The sequence below is a fragment of the Chrysochloris asiatica genome, unplaced genomic scaffold (genome assembly GCF_000296735.1).
Source record: "Chrysochloris asiatica unplaced genomic scaffold, ChrAsi1.0 scaffold00381, whole genome shotgun sequence".
In the NCBI taxonomy this organism is placed as follows: domain Eukaryota; kingdom Metazoa; phylum Chordata; class Mammalia; order Afrosoricida; family Chrysochloridae; genus Chrysochloris; species Chrysochloris asiatica.
The window spans coordinates 1,958,397-1,981,005 of NW_006408899.1; the positions used below are offsets into that span (position 1 = coordinate 1,958,397).

A 22,609-nucleotide genomic window follows, 5' to 3' on the forward strand; every position below is an offset into this window, starting at 1 on the left:
TACCAAAAGGAAATGGTTGATGTTCAACCATTTCAAGAGGTAGCATATGATCAAGAGCCAATGATACTGAAGGAAGAAGTCCAGAGTGCATTGAAGGAATTGGCAAAGAACAAGGCACCAGGAATTGATGGAATACAAATTGAAATCTTTCAAAAAGTGAGGTGGCACAGGAGGCACTCACTCATCTACGCCAAGAAATATGAATGACAGCTATCTGGCCGACTGATTAGAAGGGATTCGTATTTGTGCCCATTCCAAAGAAAGGTGACCCAACGGAATGTAGAAATCATCAGACAATATCTTTGATATCCCATGTGAGTAAAGTGTTACTAAAGGTAATACAGAAACAGCTGCAACCATACATTGACAGAACTCCCAGAGGTTCAAGCCAGATTCAGATTCAGAATGTGGAATGAGGAATATCATTGCTGATATTCGATGGATCTTGGCTGAAAGCAGAGAATATCAGAAAGATGTTTGCCTGTGCTTTATTGACTGTGCATAGGCTTTTGATTGTGTGGATCATGACAAGCTATGGACAACATTGCGAAGTATGAGTATTCCAGAACACTTAATTGTACTTATGAGGAACCTGTACATGGACCAAAAGGTAGTTGTTCAAACAGAACATGGGAACACTGAATAGTTTCAAATTAACAAAGGTGTGTGACAAGGTTGTGTTCTTTCACCATACTTATTCAACCTCTATGCTGAGCAAATAACCTAAAAAGCTGGGTTATATGAAGAAAAATGTGGCATCAGGATTGGAGGAAGACTCGTTAATAACCAGTGATATGCAGATGACACAACCTTGCTTGCTGAAAGTGAAGAGGACTTAAAATACTTTCTGATGAAGATCGAAGACCACAGCCTTCAGTATGGATTGCATCTGAATGTAAAGAAAACAAAAATCCTCAGCACTGGACCAATAAACAATATTCTTATCAACAGAGAAAAGATTGAAGCTGTCAAGGACTTCATTCTTCTTGGATCAACTATCAACACTCATGGAAGCAGCAGTGAAGAAATCAAACAATGTATTGCAGTAGGCAATTCTGCTGCACAACACCTTTTAAAGTGTTGAAGAGCAAACATGTCAGCTTGAGGACTAAGGTGCGGCTGATATTTTCAATAACCTCATATACATGTGAAAGCTGAACAGTGAATAAGGAAGACCATAGAAGAATTGATGCCTTTGAGTTATGGTGTTGGAGGAGAATATTGAATGTGCCATGGGCTTCCAAAAGAACCAATAGATCCATTTTGGAAGAAGTGTAGCCAAAGTGCTCCTTAAAGGCCAGGATGGCCAAACTTCATCTCTTATACTTCGGGCATATCGTCAGGAGGGACCAGTCGTTGGAGAAGAATATCATGTTTGGTAAGGTGGAGGGTCAGAGAAAAAGAGGAAGATCCCCAACAAGATGGATTGGCCAACTGGTAGCATCAAAGAGCTCAAGCATGGCAGTAATTGTAAGGATGGTGCATAGGGTCGCTATTGGTAGGAACCAACTCGATGGCACCTAACAACAACAAGAACATTTCTGCTAGCAACCGAGCGCTTAACCATTGTGCCACCAGGGCTGTGGACACACAGTACACCAAAACCAAACTCATTGCTATTTTGTTAGTTCCGACTCCCAGGTGTTCATAAGTACCATAGCCCGTCTCCCCTGTTCTTCTAACAGGTACCCCTCCCCAGAGCTTCGCAGGAAAGGAACCCAGGACAGTGGAAGTCTCAGGAGCAGAAGGAAGACTCTGCTCCCAATCCCAGCAGGCTTCCCAGAGGTGGTGGCAACTGAGTTGACACCCAGTGCATTTCTGGGCTTGGTTGAAAAAACAAAAAGAAAAAACAGTAATAACAAAAAAGGTCATATTATCTTTATGTAACGTCTTTCTTCTAAAGATAAGTTTGTCAGCATTTCTAGGGTCCCCAGGGCCAATACAGCTGCCCCTCATAGTGATGTTGGTTAGAGACCAAGCAGCAGGCCTGATCTGTTGGCCTTTTTCTCCCCAGTCCATCCCAAACCCACATTCAGACCCATCCCCAAGCGGAGCGTATTTCATGGAAGTCAGCATTATGGTTCAGGTTGCCAGGCTGGGGCGGATTTGAGGATGCTGTCATCTCCGCATGTCGGATTAAACTCCATCCATCAAAGCAGTGAGAAAAGGCCCCCCTTTACCAGCCTCTGACCCACCCCCTCCTCCAACCCAGAGGGAGATACCAAGAGTGGGGACAGAATCCTATTCAAAGGGTGAAGAAAGGGAACAATGGCTATTCAGGCCTTTGCTGGGGTCGTAACCCGCTCCCCACCCCATCTCCAAGTCTCGTAATGACCCAAAACATCAACATTCAGAGGCTTGGAGGGAAAAACAGAACAATCCCCTATTCAGCACAGGAACTTCTGCAGGGGGTATGTGGGGCAGAGGAGGAGGCAAGAAGGAAAGGGGGGAGGAAAGAGTCCCCTCCATTCCCTTTCTAAGTAGTCAGCTTGCAGAGGAACAAAGAGTATGGGTTTTGGCTCCAACGATGTGGTTTCGCCCCTTCCAGTTACACGCTAAGCCTAAGTTTCCTCATCTGCAATATCTGGATCTCCAGATGCTATTCCATAGAGTGGGTTTGAGGATTCCATGAAAGAATGACTATAAAGGGCAAAAATAGTACCTGTCCTGCGTACAGTTGGTGATTATTAGTCTAATTTAGTCTATGTCTAAACAGGATTGAACCGTCACGAGGGAAGTTTAGTTCAGGAATGTAGTGTATGTGTGTGTCCACATAACTCATATTTGCACAAGCTTCATTACTTAGGAAGGACCTTCACACCGTCCACCCCATATTATCTTTCTGACTATCCTATAAAGCTTCTTTTACAGATGAGAAGATTAGGTTTGAGGAGTTGAAATGGCACTGTTGTAAATTCTCTTTGAGGAAGCAGGGACCATGCACTTCACCAATTCTCACAAATGTGATTCAAAAACAAGCTTGCTGAATCGATTTGGACTCATGGTGCCCCCCATCTGTGTCAGTGTAGAACTGTGCCCCACAGGACTTTCTTGGCTGTAATCTTCATAGCATAGTGGTTACGAATCAGGCTGCCAACCACAAGGTCAGCAGTTTGAAACTACCAGCAATTCCGCAGGAGAAAGATGAGGCTTTCTGCTCCCGTAGAGATTTACAGCCTCGGAAACCCTGTACAGGGTCGCTATGAGTCGAATATGACTCCACGACACACAACAACAACAACAATCTTCATAGACACAGACTGCCAGGCATTTATTTAACAGCACCACTGGGTATATTGAAACTCTGCCAATCTTTAGGTTAGGAGATGAGCACAACCATCACTCATCTACAAAAGGCACACTTTTCACAACAGTGGGGATGTCCTGCTTTGTGCATATCTTTCCATTCTATCCCCTATATTGTCCTCTGCTTCTGCTGGATAAATGCTTTTTTATCCACGAATTTCCCTTATCTTTCTTTGTCTCCTCGTCCCACAATTCACCAGATCTCTTGTGCTGAAATACCCTTCTTTACCTGTTTTCCTATCATTTACTTTCGATGCTATTTGTCATCCATTTGTGGAAGTCATCTCCAAATCCAGACCCCAACCTCAGGACATTCAATTCAGACACCCGGGGGTGTGTATCTTGTGATTCCAGATCGAAGTAGCCCCTCTGAGCAAGAGCTTTTGCACTTTTCATCCTGGGCCTTCAATGACGTAACTCTTGGTTCTAGTGTCCATTATAGTGGCTGTCAGTAATACCTAAACTACCAGTTTGCCATCAAGTCGGTTCTGATTCTAACGTACGGTAACAGAGTAGAAATGTTCCATTGGGTTTTCATGGTTTAGTCTTAGTGGAAGTGGACTCAGCCTTTTCTTCTATGATACTGCTCGGTGGGGTCAAACTACCGACCTTTAGGTTAGCAGTCAAGGCAAACCATAAGTGACAGCCAAGAAAACCCTGTGAAGCAGTTCCCCTCTGCAGCACATGGTGTCGCCATGAGTCTCTACATTGACTCAATGGCAGCCGACAACAATCTTTCTGGAAGCAGATCACCAGGCCTTATTTCTGTGGTGACATGGCGGGTTTGAACTGTCAGCCTTGGGTTAACAGTCAAGCATAAGCCACTTGTGACACCCAATGACTCGTAACTGTGGGTTCCATAAATGTAATGGATGAAAATCTTCCTGATGTCTGACATTTAGCCATTTGTGGTACATTGCTGAGCACCCATCAGCTGCTGTGAGGAGTCACGCTCTCCTTAGGTAGGTAGCTCACAGTCTAAAATAAGGACCAGAAACCAAGTGTGCAAATGATTGTGTATGATGCAGCATATTCACCAAAAAGGTGCCAACACAGTGCCATGTTGGCAGGAAACCTAACCACATCCTCTTCCTGCTTAAATCCCTTCCCTAACTTCCCCTGAGGTAAGAGATGGGCCCAAGTCCCTGCCAACCACCACCCCCAGAGGCCCCATCACACTTCCTCCTCACACTCTGACACACTCTGCCCACGTCTCTGCCACATCGACCTTCTTCAGTCTCTCATCCTTGCTTCTCCAATTCTGGGCCTTGTCACAAAGCTGGTCTCTCCCTCAGAGCATACCACTGTCTTCGCCCTTACACTTCCTTCCTTCAGATTGTAGCTCAATCTTTCAAGAAGCCTCTTTGGGATGCCATGAGCTTCAATTCTAGTTCTCCTATTCTTTCTTTATTATTATTATTATTGTGGCAAACATACAGACTAGGAGGCCTCGGGACACAACAGCTAAGCACTCAGCTGCTACCTGAAAGATCAGCAGTTTAAACCCACTTAGCAGGTCTTTGGGTAGAAGACCGGGTTGACCTACTTCTGTAAAGATGAGAGCCAAGGAAACTCTATGGGGCAGTTCTACTCTGTCACATGGGGTTGCTATGAGTTGAAAATCAACTCGACAGCACCCAAGAACAACAAATACGTAGGTAACAAAATCACCTGCTATTTCAATCATCTTCATATGCAAGACACTCATCATGTTGTTCAACTATCACCCTGAACTGCTCCTGAAGGTTTCCTGTGTCTCCCCTTGCACTGTCACACATGTGTTTGTGTGCCTAATTGGATCCATGTCTGTCTCTCTCACTAAACTGGCCGTCCCATGAGGGCAGGCAGTGCCTGATACCTGATGCTGTGTCTGAAGGTGTTCAAGCCATGCAATTGAATAAATTGAATCATGATTGTTTGGAGAACAGTTCAAGAAATGCATGACAAATGGCACAGAACTTGACTAAGAAGCATTTCAATAGGCAAACATGGCAAAGGAGGGATCCGGTGAACAGTGAGAGAGGGTCAGAGAACTATGAGGGAAGGTATGAGGGTAAAGCTGTCAGCTGCTTGGCATGAGTTGTTGTTGTTGTTGTCAAGTGCCATCGAGTCATTTCCGACCCATAGCGACCCTGTGTAGGGTTTCCAAGGAGCAGCTGGTGAGCTTGAACCACCGACCCTGCAGTTCAAACTGACTTTGTAGTCTGGCGCATTAACCCACAGCGCCATACCAGCACTCCAGGAGTAGAGGGAACTAAAGCCAGAAAGGTATGCTAGAGTAACTTGACAGTACGGTGTCAAGAGGTAGTTAAAGGCAGCTAAGCCTGAGGAGCATTGGCTGGGAAGTGAACCTGGGTCTCCAGCAAGGAAAGTGAGAATTTGATCACTGAAACACCAGTGAGAAATGGCAGGCTGTGTTGGGTTTAATTTGTAAGCACTGAGGAGCCAGTGAAGATTGTTATGCGGAGAAGTGGCAAGACCAGATGAGAAGTAAGGAGGGTGATGGTAGAGAAAATGAAAAGGAGGTGACAGACTGGAACGACCCTTCTGAGGGCAAATGGATAAGACCTAACGAGTGGCTGGATGCTTTCAAAGTGAGGTTCACAGATCGCCAGCTTGAGGATCTCCTGGGTCCAGATCAGCAATTCATTCTATGCTAAGGGTCAGCATCTCTAGGGACTGGGCTTTGGAATCTACGTATGAACAATGGACCTGGCTTTTCACCATGCACATTTACGTTTAAGCTACTGGCCCACAGGGTCTCTACATCTATAGATATTTGTTGTTGTTGTTAATTGCCATCGAGTCAGTTCTGACTCATAGTGATCCTATACGGGGTTTCCAAGGAGCAGCTGGTAGGTTTGAGCAGCTGATCTCATGGTTAGCAGTCCAGTGCTTATCCTATAGTGACACCCCAAGATCAGATTCTGAAAGACAGATGAGTTAAAGAACCCTGAGGCTTTGTCCACAGGCAACTGCAAAATGGTGGAAACTGGTGGTCAAGAGGAAGAGTTTCATTGTGAGGAATAATTCTAGAGTTCAGTTGACTCCGAGAGGAGCTTGAACAGGTCCAGGAGGCTGTTAAAGACCACAGAACCAACATTTGGGACAAGAGAGATGGTGGGCTTTCATTCTCTATTTTCAGAGACCCATCTGTTTGGAATGAGCTAGTCATGGACCTTTCATGAGTCAAGGCCAGTAACTAGATGACCTGAAGAAATTCCATCTGTTCCTCAGGTGCAGTGACCAGAAAGTCTCTGTTAGGATAGGGATAGAGGAAGTTCACTGGAACAAAAAGAACGGATGCTGGTTTTCCCTGGAGACTCAGATCCAAGGTGTTTTACCTACTGCCGTTGGGTTGATTGTGACTGACAGCAACAACAAAGGACACAGCGGAATTCCACAGGGTTCAAATCTTGAAGGGAAAGTGCTCATCTTTCTCCTGTTGAATGGCTGGTGGGTTGGAACAGCCACCCTTGTGGTTAGCAGTTCAATGCTTAATCCACTGCACCACCATGGGCTCCGTGCAGTATGCTTTGGTTCCTGGGAAATGAGAAGTAATGCCTTCCAGGCACAACCTGAGGTCTCTGGGGCATCGCTCCTGCTAGACTTTGCACAGTGTCTAGGAAATCCCAGGTACCTCTCTACCTCCACTAAAATGTTCCAGGAGGGTAAGACTTGGATGTTTTGTTATTGCTATGTCCCATGTGACTTGAACAATTGGCATTCCATAACTGTTTATAGAGTGAAGGAGCCACGCCTAGGACACTTGATTCTGAACCTCAGCACAGCCATTAACAAGTGCTAAACCTTAAGTGGCATCTCTTTTAACTTGTATCCTTTTCTCAAAGAGGGAATGACAATAGGTGCTTCCTAAGATCGCTTGAACATTAAACAAGAGAGCAGAGTGTATGCAATGTGCATTCATACTGCAGTTCTCTAGTGGTCACAAGGCTTCCTGTCCTTGTGGGGTGGGGAGGAGTAATGCAGGTGGGGCGGGCAGACTCACTCTCCATCGGACCCCACCTCAATGTATTAAAGATATGCTGTTGTTAGTTGTCTTCAAGTCTATTCTAACTCATGGTGACCCCATGTGTGCAGACTTGAACTGCTCTAAGGGATTCCACGGCTCTTTTGGAAGATCACCAAGTAAGTCTGTCTTCTGAGGTACCATTGGGTGGGTTTAAACCATCATCCTGTAAGCTAGTAGTAGTCAAGCGCTGAACCATTTGCACCCCCCAGGGACTCCAAAAGACAACACTTATAGAGAAACGCTAAGCTAGAAAGAACCCTGCCCTTACTGAGGAGATGCTTACTAACATCATCATTATTACAAGGGCCAAACCCATTCATCTGCTGATCTGAACAACGGGCAGATAGAGCCAGATGGCTACTCTTCATTCCACAGATGAAAACGAGGTCTTAGCAGTTAAGGGACTGGTTCAAGGTGGCAGGGTAAATCAATAAGTCCCAGATAGGAGAGTCGTGTCTCCAATTCCAACCTTGGCTTCACCATCTGAGGCTGGACCCTAACGGTGGTAGGGACCAGGTGTCTTGAAAGATACAGAGGAAAGTGACACTAAAGATGAAAGCTGGTGAAGGCATCCTCAAGTGTCCAGCTTGGAATGCAAATGACCCAGGGTCCTGAGGCAGGTCAGGGAAAGAGAGACCCCAGGGCAGACAGAGGTGGGAGGACAGTGTCTGCAGCATCCCAGCTATCTCCTAGGAGAAGATCGGGAACCTAGAGGAGACCGGGAACTTCTAAGAAGACAAAGCTCCCATGTCAGGAAACATCTCCACAGAGCCAGTGAAGGTAACAAAAAGTCCTCTAGGCAGGGGACTTCTAGCTCTCCTTTGTTTACTGGATGGATCTGGTTCTCAGCTTTAAATTGTGGATTGGAGGTCGGTGGGTAATTTAATTAAACATTGCCAGGGCTTGGCTGAGGTTGCCTGGGAGCTGGTGGTTTAAAGTTCCACCCCTGTCACAGCCTCATCAATGAGCTGAGAGGAGCAGTGTAGTGTGTGTTGGTAAAAAAGGGAGGTGGGGCTCAGAGCCCGGTGCCCCACCCGGGAGATGGGCCTAGTCAAACTCCATTAGCTCCCCCAACAAACCCAGCATTCCTGGGAAAGCAATCTTGGACCTTCAACACCCAGCAAAGGGCCTGGCACAGAATGGGATGGTGCTCAGTATGTGTTACTGACTGGCAGATGCTTACCTGATCATAACAATGTACCAAGTGTATCTCAAAGAAAGACAAGAATGTGAAAAACATCCAAAGACACCTCCGAGTGGACTCAAACCTCCAACTTTTAGAATAGCAGTCAAGTGCTTAACTGTGCTATGCAGGGACTCCATGACCCTGATTGTTGTTGTAAAGTGCTGTGAAGTCAGTTCCGACTCATAATGACCCTGCATAGGGTTTCCAAGGAGTGACTGGTAGGTTTGAACCACCAACCTTGCAGTTAGCAACCTAGACCTTCTTGGTACCCCTAAAAAGATTAAGTTTCATCCTTCCTAAATGGTGGAGAGGGAGTGTGGCCTTGATGTCATGGGTGGCTCTCCATATGCTGCTGAGATTTAGTCTGAAATAGAAAAGCTAACACCTGCTGGTCTATTTTGAGCAGGACTGGAATTCCCTGTCAGGTGTCTGAACTGCTGCTCTCCTTGGTCTCAGCTTCCTTACACACACACACACACACACACACACCCCCTCCCCCAACTGATGCCTCTACCCTCTCACCTCCAACCTCTATCCAAATTGCACAATTCACATTCTCTCCCTCAGCCACACTTAATCCTCTTTCTCAATCTCCCCACATTCCTCCTTCTTCCCTCCCCCTCACAGTCTCCCTCAGTCCCGCCCCCTTTCTTTCCCACCAAGATTTAAGCCCCTCCAGATGCTAACACTTCCACTTCTGGGAAGCCTTTTCCAAGAGTCTTATTCAAGCAGCCAGAGTTGACAAGGCCTTTGGCAGAGAGGTTGCTGGGAATTATGACTACAGGATGGAGACCAAGGGCGGAAAAATGCCCCTTTCCCATGACCATCCCAATTAGCACACAGGATGTGGGGGCTTGGAGGGGAACAGAGGCTGAGATACTCAAACAGCTGTTCTCTGACCTCCAGGGACATCCCAGCACACCTGTCTCTCCAGGCTCTGGGGTTTCACACTTCTGCTGAAGACTCAGACAGAATTCTAGAATCCTCCTCACCCTGCCTCCTTAGTTCACTGAAGAGACTGCAGGGAAGCCAGAAGACACTTGTCCCTGGGTGTCAATGAAGCCTCCCTACACTGGGCCAAGCAAACAAAATGATGTTGCTCTGCCCTGCTCTGCTCTCCGGTGACCCCTGCCACCCTGACCCCCACCCTGTAGGCTCCCTTCCTCCCCCTGACCTGCAGAGCTGTGGTGGCCAGTAACCTGATGCTCATAAAAAGACAGTGGAGCTTTGCAGACTGGCAGTGTTTCCCTCAGAGGCCAAGGGTTCACCAGGAAGCCTGGGACAGTTTCTCCTTAGGAATCTGCCTCCTCCATGGACAAAGGGAGCTGCTCCCCGACAGGCATTCCTGACCACCCGCCTCCCCCACGCCCCTTCTCTCTCCATCTGCTCTGGCCTGTTGCTTCAGTTTACACAGCATCTAGAGTATTCCCTCCCTGGAATCCCGCGAACGCCAGCCTCTCCTCTGGGGAGGCCCCTGCCAGCCCTTCCCGTACTCATCTAGGGCCAGAACCTTCAGATGGTCCCTTCTTCCTTCCCATACCCGACAGGGGAAGGGCAAACGCATTAAGGGGGAAGGGGGGGGGGAGGGTAAGAACATATATGACAGGCAAAGCAGGGTTGGCGCAGGGGTGCGGGGTAAGCGTCATTTTGAGGGGTTGGGATGGCCAGTGCACTGGGACAGACCTCCTATGTCTACAAGCTAGGACTTCGAGCCCGCAAGCGCAGCAAAGGGGGCGTGAAAGGAGGTTCTGAAGAACTAGATTGAAGCTAGGTTAACACGGATACTATGTGGCTGGGCGTTCACTTGGGGGGCTTAAGAGGACCATGGGGAGCAAAGCGCCCCCCCCCCCCGCACACACCTCATGGTAACCCCATTGCAACGGGGTGCCTACTGAGTGGCCGGGGCCGCGTAGGTTGGAGATCCGGGACAGGGAGGGGAGGTGGCAGCAGGGGATCAGGGGCGACAGCTCACCCGTGTCCTGGCGGAATTGGTTCATGGACTGCAGGTCGATGATGTAGGGCGCCAGACGGCTATCCACCTGACCCAGCACTACGCTGCCCCCGGCGCGGGGTCCGGCGCGCACCACCGCCTCGATGTGGTGGCTTACGGCCGGGCTGTAGGGCCGCCAGCGGCCGTGCTCGTTCAGCCATTCCCAGACCACCACGGCCGAGGCCAGGAGCATGGCGAGCCCCGGGCTGCGGCGGCGGTGGCGGCGGTGCAGCGCTGCCCGCCTCCCGGGCCCTGCGCGCCCGCCCTCCTCCGCCTCCTCCTGCGCCGCCGCCCGCGGGCCTCAATCACGCCCCCCGCCCAGCGCCCTGCTGCCCCGGGCAGCCTCAGCTCCGGCCCATCGGCACCGCTGCCTCGCATCCACCGGTGCCCGGCAGCCGCCGCCCAAGTCCGCCGCTGCCGCCGCTGCCTCGAGAGGTCGCGGCGCTTCATGCAAATGTCCGGCTCGCGGCAAACGGGCCCCACCGTGCCAAGCCCCCGGCGGGTGCGGGCTGAGTGCCGGCGGGCGGGGACCAGCCCTCGCACCAGTTGCGCCTCGAGCTCTGCAGACGCCGGGGTGGGATCCACCGCACAGCCGCGCTCGGAGTGGCACGCTCCGTCCCCTCCCTTCGCTCCCCTCCCTCCCCACCCCTCGGCTGCTCCTAAGGCCGTCGCCGCCTGGACAAGAGCTCCCCCTCCCTGTGGCTCCGCTCAGTTGCTTCCAGGATAGGCAGGCCCTCCCAGGCGGGGCGCTCACGCTAACCCACACGCGCTGGGGGATCCCCCGTCCCCTGCTGCTGAGGAACCACCTGCCATGCTGCGGCCGAGGGACTGTGTTGCCGCCCGGCTGCAATTTTACAGCTCCCGCCCCCAGATGGGATTTTCCTTTTATTAACGTAGCAGCGCCCAATTACACAGCTCCCTCCCAGAAATGGGATTTTGCTTCTTTCATTTTTTTTTTTTTCCTTTTTAATGTAGCCCCGTGATCATTGTCCACCCCGCGAGCTCCTACACACGCAGTGTGCCTGGTCGGAGCTCACGCTGTCTCACACACAAGCGTACACCCGGACGCCCCCTAGCTCCCGCTGGTATTACCTCATCCTTGTCCGCATCCTCAGCTGTCATTTAAGAATGCAGAAGCCACGCCCAGGGGCTCCTCCGGATGGTGTACAGGAACTCATCCGCCCCCTGCTGGCCCAAAGGGACAAGTGTACAGGAGAATGGGCACTTAACTAATTATTAACCTTTTCTAAGCGGCGAGAATTGATGGAATACAAATTGAAATCTTTCAACAAACTGATACAACACTGGAGGTACTCACTCACATATGTCAAGAAATCTGAAAGACAGCTACCTGGACACCTAATTGGAAGAGATCCATATTTGTGCCCACTCCTGAGAGAAGTGACCCAACGGAATATAGAGATCCTCTGAAAACATCGTTAATATCACATGCAAGTAAAATTTTGCTAAAGATAACTCAAAAGTGGCTGTAACCGTACATGGAGAACTGCCAAAGGTTCAAGCCAGATTTAAATAAGGATGTGAAACTTAGGAGGAATCATTGTTGATGTCAGATGGATCTTGACTGAAAGCAGAGAATACCAGGAAGATATTTACCTGTGCTTACTTGATTATGCAAAGTATAGGTATTCTAGAACACTCAATTGTGCTCCTGAGGGAAATATACATAGACCATATACATATACATAGACCAAAATATACATAGACCATCAAACAGAGCAAGGAGACACTGAATGGTTTAAAATCAGGAAAGGTGTATGCAAGGGCTGTATTCTTTCACCATATTTATTCAATCTGCATGCTGAACAAATAATCCAAGAAGCTGGCATCAGAACTGATGGAAGATTCATTACAGATGATACAACTTTGCTTGCTGCTAAAAGTGAAGAGGACTGAAAATATTTAAGATGAAGATCAAAAGCCACACTCTTCAGTGTGGGTTGTACTTCAATGTATAGAAAACAAAAATTCTCATCATTCGGCCAGTAAATAACATCATGATAAATGGAGAAAAGAGTGAAGTTGTTAAAGACTTCATTTTACATGGATCCACTATCAACACTCTTAGAAGTAGTGGTCAAGAAATCAAATGGCATACGGTGACACAAGACCTCTTCAAAGTGTTCAAGAGCAAGGATGTCAGTTCAAGGATTAAGGTGTGCCTGACCCAAGACATGGTATTTTCATATGCATGTTAAACGTGGGCAATGAATAAGGAAGACCATAGAAGAACTGATGCATTTGAGTTATGGTACTGGAGAATATTGAAAGTACCATGGAATGCCAGAACAAAAAACAAATCTGTATTAGAAGAAATACAGCCAGAATGCTCCTTAGAAGCCAGGATAGTGGGACTTTTTCTCTCATATTTTGGACATATTATCAGAGAGAGGAATTCCAAAGTTCATTGAAGGAATTGGCAAAGAACAAGTCACCAAGAATTAATGGAATAAAAATTGAAATCTTTCAAGAAAGTGAGGCGGCACAGGAGGCACTCACTCATCTCTGCCAAGAAATTTGGAAGACAACTATCTGGCCGACTGATTGGAAGAGATCCAGATTTGTGCCCATTCCAAAGAGAGGTGACCCAATGAAATGCAGAAATCATCGGATAATTTCTTTGATATCCCATGGGAGTAAAGTTTTACTAAAGGTAATACAGAAATGGCTATAATCATACATTGACAGAGAATTTCCAGAGGTTCAAGCCAGATTCAGAAGAGGCCATGGAACGAGGGATATCATTGCTGATGTCCAATGGATCATGGCTGAAAGCAGAGAATATCAGAAAGATGTTTACCTGTGCTTTATTGACTACGCAAAGGCTTTCGATTGTGTGGATCATGACAAGCTATGAACAACACTGCGAAGTATGAGTATTCCGGAACACTTAATTGTGCTCATGAAGAATCTGTACGTGGACCAAGAGGCAGTTGTTCAAACAGAACATGGGAACACTAAAAGTTTTAAAATTAAGAAAGGTGTGCGACAAGGTTGTATTCTTTCTCCATACTAATTCAATCTGAGCAAATCATCTGAAAAGCTGGGTTATATGAAGAAAAATGTGGCATCAGGATTGGAGGAAGACTCATTAACAACCTGTGATATGCAGATGATACAATCTTGCTTGCTGAAAGTGAAGAGGACTTAAAACATTTACTGATGAAAATCAAAGAGCACAGCTTTCAATGTGGATTACATCTCAACGTATAGAAAACAAAAATCCTCACTCTGGACCAATAAAAAACATTCTTATCAATGGAGAACAGATTGAAGTTGTCAAGGACTTCATTCTTTTTGGATTAACTGTCAACACTCATGGAAGTAGCAGTCCAGAAATCAAATGGTGAATTGCATTAGGCAAATCTTCTGTGCAAGACCTTTATAAAGTGTTGAAGAGCAAAGATGTCAGCGTGAGCACTAAGGTGCACCTGACCCAAGCCATGGTGTTTTCAATAACCTCAAATGCATGGGAAAGCTGGAGAGTGAATAAGGAAGACCGTAGAAGAATTGATGCTTTTGAATTATGGTGTTGGAGGAGAATATGGAAAGTGCCATGGGCTGCCAAAAGAACCAACAGATCTGTGTTGGAATAAGTGCTGCCAGAATGCTCTTTGGAGGCCAGGACGGCCAAACTTCATCTCTCATACTTCAGACATATTGTCAGGAGGGACCAGTCCCTGGAGAAGGATATCATGTTTGGTAAGGTGGAGGGTCAGAGAAAAAAAGGAAGACCCCCAGCGAGATGGATTGGCCAAGTGACAGCATCGATGGACTCAAGCGTGGCAACAGTAGAGAGATGGGTTCAGGATCAGGCAGTGTTTCGTTCTGCTGTACACAAGGTCACTATGGGTTGGTACCGACTCAATGGCACCTAACAACAATCAGAGGGACCAGTCCTTAGAGAAGAACATCATGCTTGGCAAAGTAGAGTGTCAAGGAAGGAAAGGAAGACCCCCAACGAAATGGATTAGCGCAAAGGCAGCAACGATGGACTCAAGCGTAGCAATAGTTGTGAGGATGGTGGATGACTGGGCAGTGTGTTTCGTTCTGTTGTGCATAGGGTCGCTGTGAGTCAGAACCAACTTGACAACATCTACCAAGAAGTGGTGCTGGTGTGGCACTGGACTGTGAACCACAAGGTCGGTTTTTCAAACCCACCAGCTGCTCCCTGGAATCCCGATACAAGGTTTCTTTGAATCCGAATCGATTCCACAGAACTTAACAACAATACCCAGTACAAAAGGATGCAGCAATTTGGAGAATGATGGATTTGTAATGTGTATGAATATAGAAAATATGTGGGGGTGGTTTCTGGTTAACTTAACACTATTGGAGTTCAAAAGGCATGCCAAAGTGATTGATTCTACAGTGTTTCTATAACCAAAATGATGAGATACTAGAACAGATGCCCACCACTCATCTGTCACTGGCATACTATGGTAGTTCGCAAGTTACTGTCATACTGGAGCTATGCCACCAGAATTTCAGTGCCAGGAAAGTGTAGCGCTGTGGACTAAGCAAGGTCGGTAGTTCAAACCCATCAGCCGCTCCTCAGAAACCCTTTACAGAGTTGCTATGAGTTGGAACCCACTTGATGGTTCTTAATAACAGCAACATATATCGCATAGGAAATAAATTATAATTACACATATGGTGGTGGTTTGGCAGTTGTGTGCCACCAAACGGGTTCCTACTCATAGTGACCCTCTATAGGGCTTCCGAAGCTATAGATCTCTACGGGAGCAGAAAGCCTCATCTTTCTCCTGAAGAGTGACTGGTAGATTTGAACTGTTGACCGTGTTTATGAGTTGCCCAACTGATCAAGCACTTAGTCAATGAAAACTTTATGGATCACAGAGAACACTACCTGGCTTGCTTACTTTGGGACAAGTCTTCAGGAAGAATAAAAAGAAGTTCACTATAACTTTCAATTAGCTTTTCTTCAATTTTACTTTTATTTCTCTTCCAGAACATTCTATCCTCATTTTCTCCCTTCTTTTCTTTCTCATTGAATTATTTTATTTTAAGTTTGTCACATCTCTCATGTCTTCTATCAATACACCATCTTTGTGCCATATACTAGAATAGGTGTAGATTTTGGAGCTAGCCAGAGGAAGTTGTGAATATTGGTTCCCTCTCTGACTAGAGGTATAATCTTGGGCAGATTGCGTACCTTCTCTAAACCTTGTAACTTGTAATAATGAGTCAATTCTGACACAAAGTGACCCTACAGGGGAGAGCAGAACTGGCCCACAGTATTTCCAAGACTCTGGTAGCGTAGTGGTTACAAATCGGGCTGCGAACCTTAAGCTCAGCAGTTCGAAACTACCAGCTGTTCCATGGGAGAAAGATGAGGTTTTCTGCTCCCATAAAGATTTACAGCCTCAGAAACCCTGTACAGGATCTCTATGAGTTAGAACAGGCTATGGCACATAACCACCACCACAAAATCTTTACAGAAGCAGATGGCTACATCTTTTCCCAGTGAAGGGTAGCAGCCAAGTGCCACCAGAGCTCTTTATAATAAACCAAAACAAAACAAAACAAATCCACTGCCATCAAGTCAATTCAATGCCTATCAACCCTGTGGGAACTAACTGCTCCTTAGGGTTTCAGAGACTTAAGTCTTTGTGGGAGCAGACAGCCATATCTTTGAATCATGGACCTTTTGGTTAGCAGACCAACACAACAGCTCTGTTGTTGTTGTTGTTAAGTGCCATCAAGTCAGTTCTGACTCATAGTTACCCTGTATAGGGTTTCCAAGGAGCATCTGATGGGTTTGAACTGCCACACCTTATAGTTTGAAGTCCAGTGTAAAGCCTACAATTCAGGTATCCTTAACTCCTTTTCCTTTTGTCAGTCAAACTCTGAAATTCAGTGTTTAATGAATAGTGTCAATTGAGTTGAATAGGAGATTGCTTTGGGGAGAGACTGATATGCATCTGTTTGCTGAAGCATCTTAATTGTTTATCACATCAATTCCTGGAGCATTTTGTTTTTGTCTGATGTCTTCAGTGAAATTTGGACTTCTCCCATCAAAAACATTGGGTTTGATCAAATGCTGCCTCCTTAAATGGTTGAATAGTGACCAACTCTTTTTGGTACAGTGATTCTGCACATTCCATCTTCTTCTGATGCTTTCTGCATCATTATTCAGTCCATTATTCTTTCTATTTGATGATGAATGTGACACCATTCCTCTTCAATTTGTCATTCCTAACATATGATTGACTGATTCAAAATGGTAATAAAAGTCCATTTCTGCTCCTAATCATGAGCCCAAAGGTATGAACACTCAGAAGATTTTCTTGTTTTCTAGGTAGCTATGCATCCAAAACCTAACAATAATGATTCAGTAGGATCCTAGAGTCCTGGTGTGGTGCTGCAGGTTAATGCGCTGGATTGCAAAATCGGCTTGAACCACAAGGTAGGCAGTTCAAGTTCACCACCCTCTCCTCAGAAACCCTATACAGGGTCGCTAGGGGTCGGCACTGACTCAACGGCACTTAACAACAAGGAAACTAGAAGTCATAGGGAGATAACTAGCTAAGCCAGTAATTTCCAGATGGAAAAAGCTTAACCTCAGATAAGACAACTTTACAAATTCTAGCCAGGCCATCTGAAGATGAATGGGAAGTAGGAAGAGCTGCGTACCTTCCTCTATCCAGCCTAATTTTGTATCTCGTCTTGTCTTCACCATGTTAAACATGGCAGATCATGACAACAAAGCAAAATCAGAATGAGACGGCTGCATATGGCCTGAGTACTTGTAAGAGGAAGTGAATATATGGATGAATTGACATTAATAACCAATTACAGTTATTAAAATCTATTTTTTTGATAAGCACTTGGATATGATAATTTATCAAAAGAAAGATGAGATTTTCTGCTCCCAAAAGGACTTAAAGCCTTGGAAACCTTACAAGGTCGCCATGAGTCAGAACCGAGTGGACAACACACAAAAACAGTGATAATTTATAATTCATCGCATCCCATTGAACAACAATTGTTGTTAAGTGCTGTTGAGTTGGTTTCAACCCATAGTGACCCTACATAGGGTTTCTGAGGAGCAACTGGTGAGCTTGAACCACTGATCCAGCAGTTCAAGCGGCTTTGCAGTCTGGCACATTAATGCACACTGCCACGCCAGGACTCCATATATCTTATCATTATATGCTGTGTCACGCTGTAGGATTAGCACTGGACTACTAATTGCAGTATTGGAAGTTCAAACCAACCTGCTGCTACACAGAAACCTTATATAGGATAGCTATGAGTCGGCACCAACCCGACAGCACTTAAGAACATATTTATAATAATTATCTGTACATAAATATAGGAGCCCAGGTGGCAGGATTGGTTTGAATTGCAAGGTCAGTAGTTCAAACTGACCTTGAAGTCCAGTGCATTAACCTGAAGTACCACCCCTGTATAAGATTTCCTAGGTTGTAAATCTTCATGGGAGCAGAAAGCCTCATCTTTCTCCCATATAGGGCCTGATGGATTTGAACTTCTGATCTTGCAGTTAGCAGCCCAACACGCAACCCACTTAGCCATCAGGGCTTCCTTAAGTGGCATGAAACTCTTAGAGCAAATGACATGCCCCAAATTGCAATTTGGGCAGATTGGTGGCCATAATGAAGCCTCACTAATTAAAATTAATTGAAATAAAACCAGTTTGAATCGTTCAAAAATTGTTTTAATTGATATTATGTAATCAGCGCTTGGAGTTCTGGTGTATCATGGTCACTATGAATCAGAACCGACTCTGCGGCACTTAACAACAACAACAATCAGTGCTTATTTTCAAAGGGGAACAGGATACTTTTAACTGATAAAATATTGTTTGGAAGAGGTCCTTAGAATTCATTCTTCTTAATTTATGAAAGCTAGAGTTTATTGAAGCCTAAACAATATTTTGAATGTGTGTTAGTTATCTATTGCTGTGTAGCACATTACCCAGCATTTCGTGTCCTAAACAATGCACATCTACTGTGTTACCGCTTAGGTAGGCCAGAAATGTTGATGCAGCTTAGGTTTGGCCTCATGGACTCTCATTAAGTTGTGAGCATTTTTTTGGCCAAAACTGTGATCTCATCTGAAGTTCGCTCAATAGGATGGTTTGCAGAATGTAAAAGTGGTCCAGAGCTCTTCTGCTTACGTGATCACAGAAGAAGAGAAAGTTCATACAGTTCTGGGGCAAAAATACATAAATACAGTCTATTGCCCTACCACCTTCCTTTCTGCGAAAGAACACACTCGCCAAGTGAATGCTCACACACCATATACTAGTGGCTGGGCTACTTTTGCTCTAGCAAAGACCTCACATCTGGCATGGTGACTGAAGTGGGCTTATCACTTGGTTGACTTTGTGGTACTCAGTTGCCATTATCCAGAATTTACTTGGTCTCTAAAGAGCCCAGACTGGTGGATTAAGTGAATACATGACAGGGACCACCATTCCTATGTCCTTTAGATCCTTATGGGTGGCTCTAATCCCATCTTCCCCATCCTACGGTGCAATATTGGTTTTCAGTTATTGTCTGGACTTGGTATGGTGGTGGTGTTGGGCTGTGGAGTCTCATAGCGACCCTGCTGAAGCTGTAAATCTTTACAGGGGCAGAAAGCCTCATCTTTCTCCTGTAGAACAACTGGCAGTTTAGAACTTCTGACCTTGAGGTTAGCAGCCTGACTCATAACCACTATGCTACTAGAGCTCCCTTGTCTTAGCTTGGAGGACACTAATTATACATTACAAAAGCGATACTATGTAGTCACTTCAGACCTACAGTGATTCCATGTGTGTCCGTGTAGGACTGTACTCCTTCAGGTTTTCACAAGCTGACTTTCTAGAAGTAGACAGTCCAACCTTTCTTCAGAGATACCTCTGAGTAGACTCCAACTGCCAACCTTTCAGTTACCAAGTGAGGACTTACCTGCCTGTGTCACCTAGGGATTCCAACTATACACTGGGAACTGAGCAAACAAACAGGGGATGAGACCCAGTGGACCCACTGTGAGTCAGACCTTGACCATGACACCATCTATTACCTGGCCTCCATATGCCCCAACTCAAATAAGGAGACTACGATGATGCTTTGGGTCCTTGGGTATCAGCATGGATTCATATACTGAGTCTCTAATCCCTCAAAATACTTCCATCTCTCCCTCGCCCTAGTGCACAGTGACCTGAGCACATGGCTCTAGGTTCCTTTGAGAAAGGATCGAGGGGATTAATAATACCATGTACAACTGCAATGAAGCTGCAAGGCAATTCCTCCTTCCTTGATCAGCTAATTCTGTGTCTGAGAGCTTGCTCAGGTCCAGAAACTACACAAGGGATGTCATTGTTGTTAAAGGCGGTTGAGTTGGTTCCAACCCATAGCAACCCTGCATAGGGTTTCCAAGGTGGGCTTCAACTGCCAACCTTGTAATTCCAACTGAGTTTGTAGGCCAGCACATTAACCCACAGCACCACATGAGGACTCTTACACAAGGGATGGTGACTTTTAATGAGCCTCCTAATGGTTCACTTTGATTCCTTCTAATGGACCAAGTTCCATAATACTCTCATTGGATGCTGTCTATTTTGTCTCTGTGCACATTGGAGTCTCCAGGTAGGTCAGGCCCCAGTGGCTACCACTGTGACCAGGCCACTCATTAGGATCATAGCAACTTCCTGCTCTGAAGGTTAAACACCTCTGCCCTGCTTTTGTTTCGTGTCCGTTCATCCTCATTTTAACCAATGAGCCTAGTTCTGCAATGGTAGGCACCACTGTCAGCCCTGGATGTGAGGGGAGTCACCGATGAGCTCAGAGCACTGAGGTCCCTCTTACCAGCACATGGGAATGGTGAACTCTTTGGTCCTTACTATTAGAGAAGGGTCTAGGCAGAGGACTATATGACAAGGCATAGAAGCTAGGATTTTGGGCAGTCTCATAGGGCTGGAAATTAATGCTTGAATCTGGAAAGTCAAAACTTAAAATTCACAACAAGAAGGAAGGTACAGAAAAATGGGCTCTATACAGAACTGTTTTCTCCTCTTAAAGTATAGAGTGCAAGCAACTAAGAACTAAGCAATAACTCATTGAAAAGTGGAGCTGAGTTTGCTTTGGACTTCCACAGCTGAGGAGATAAACATTGGAGTTCAGGCTTCAATAAGGAGGTAGGTGGTGGTGGTTGTGTATTGGTCAGCTCCAACTCATAGTGATGCTAAATAGGGTTTGCGAGGCTGTAAATCTTTACAGGAGCTGAAAGTCTCATCTTTCTCCCAAGGAGTGCCTGTTAGAGTCAAACTGCTGACCTTGTCTTGAAGTTAGCAGCCCAGCTTGTAATCCACTATGTTATCAAGGCTCCTTTGATAAGGGAGGAGACACTAGCAAACATCTCAAGTCCTTGGCTGAGACCCCTGGAGGGCTGCTGTACTCTGCACAAAGAACCCACCAGAGTTAGACTTAACATTCTGCAACTCAAACTCAGATCTCTGTAATCTCAGACTAGATTGACTACCTCACTATCAGAGGAGATGGTGAACATGCCCTGTAAGAAAACAAAATCCAGGTGATGAAGTAGGGGACAGAGTTTCCCCCACTTAGGCAGAAGCCACTTTTTCAAGGTGATGCCAGGGCCAGACTGGCTAAACTCTTCAGTATATTATTTCCATTTGATTAGCAAGAACTTTGAGAAGCACGGTGGCTCTATCAGTTAAGCACTGGACTGCAAACCACAAAATTTCCAGTTCAAGCCCACCAGTCACTCCACAGAAGAAAGATGAGGCTTTCTGCTCCCACAGAGATGGACAGCCTTGGAAAGTCTTTACAGGGTCATTATGAGTCGGAACCGAGTCAATGGTACTTAACAACAAGAAGCTAGGTCTTTGATCTCTTCCTCTCGGTCAGTGAGTCTGAGTTGAACTACCCCAAAATGGGGTGTCTCATGGGTCAGGTGGTCATGTAAAATAGAGCGTAGTAACAAATTAATTGTAGTCTTGTGTCACTGAGTCCATTCTGACTTGAAGGCAGTGGGTTTGGTTGGGGGTTGGGACTCTTTAGAGGAGCAGATCATGGGGTCTTTTCTCCTATGGAGTTTCTAGTGGGCTCAAACCTCTGACTTTTCAGTTAGCAGCTGAGTATTTAATCTTTTCACTATCAGGACTGCCTTTGCTTAAACCAAACCGAAAGCCATTGTGTTTGTCCTGGTGTAATGAACATAAGGTTAGTTTGAACTACAAGGTCGGCAGTTCAAACTTACCAGCCTCTCTTCGGAAACCCTATACAGGGTCACTATGAGTCAAGACCAACTCAACGACACTTAACAACAAACCCATTGCTGTCAAATTTATTCCAACTGCTTGTGACCCTATAGGATAGAGTAGAACTGCCCCCACAGGGTTTCCAAAGCTGTGTGGTACTGTAGGATAAACATTGGACTGCTAACCATAAGGCCAGTGGTTCAAACCCACCAACCACTCCTCAGAAACCCTACACAGGGTCACTATGATTCATAACTTAGTTGAAGACACTTAACAACAACAACAACAACAACAAATCTTTATGAAAGTAGACTGCCACATCTGTCTCGCGTGGAGCACACTAGTGGATTCAAACTGCTGACCTTCTAGTTATCAGCCAAGGATTTTAACCACCACGCCACCAGAGCCATATTGATGGCTGCATTCAACAATGGGGGACGCTGTACTGGGATGTGGCCTGAATCCTCTGGAATCCTTTAACCAAAATTGGCATTTCCCTTTCTCCTTTGGGATTTTATATTATTTCTGGTCAAACCACTGGGGAAAGGGGAGTGTGTTTGGACAATCTACAAGTCCCACAGGACTTCATGCCTGAACAGGATAATTCCCTGACACTTAAGAGTTGGGAAAATGTAGGCTACAACACATGGCAGTACATCACATTCACCCCAACGGCCTCATTTTCGCTTTCCTTCTGCAAATCTTACTCCAGACCCCATTGCCACTGAGTCAATTCTGGCTCATCGTGACCATATAGGACAGAATAGAACTGCCTCAGCAGGTGACCAAGGTTGTAAATCTTTATAGAAGCGATCCACC

General features: G+C 46.0%; 1 protein-coding gene across 1 annotated transcript in view; it reads right to left on the reverse strand.

Moving 5' to 3' along the window:
• DTX4 (deltex 4, E3 ubiquitin ligase) overlaps positions 1 to 10,810 on the reverse strand; it is a 50,883-nt gene extending 40,073 nt beyond the window's left edge. Inside the window, exon 1 of the mRNA XM_006876472.1 lies at positions 10,498 to 10,810. Within this exon, the coding sequence (XP_006876534.1) occupies positions 10,498 to 10,708 (211 nt within the window). The 5' untranslated portion in view covers positions 10,709 to 10,810. The remainder of the gene's footprint in view (positions 1 to 10,497) is intronic.
• Between the last annotated feature and the right edge of the window lie 11,799 nt (positions 10,811 to 22,609).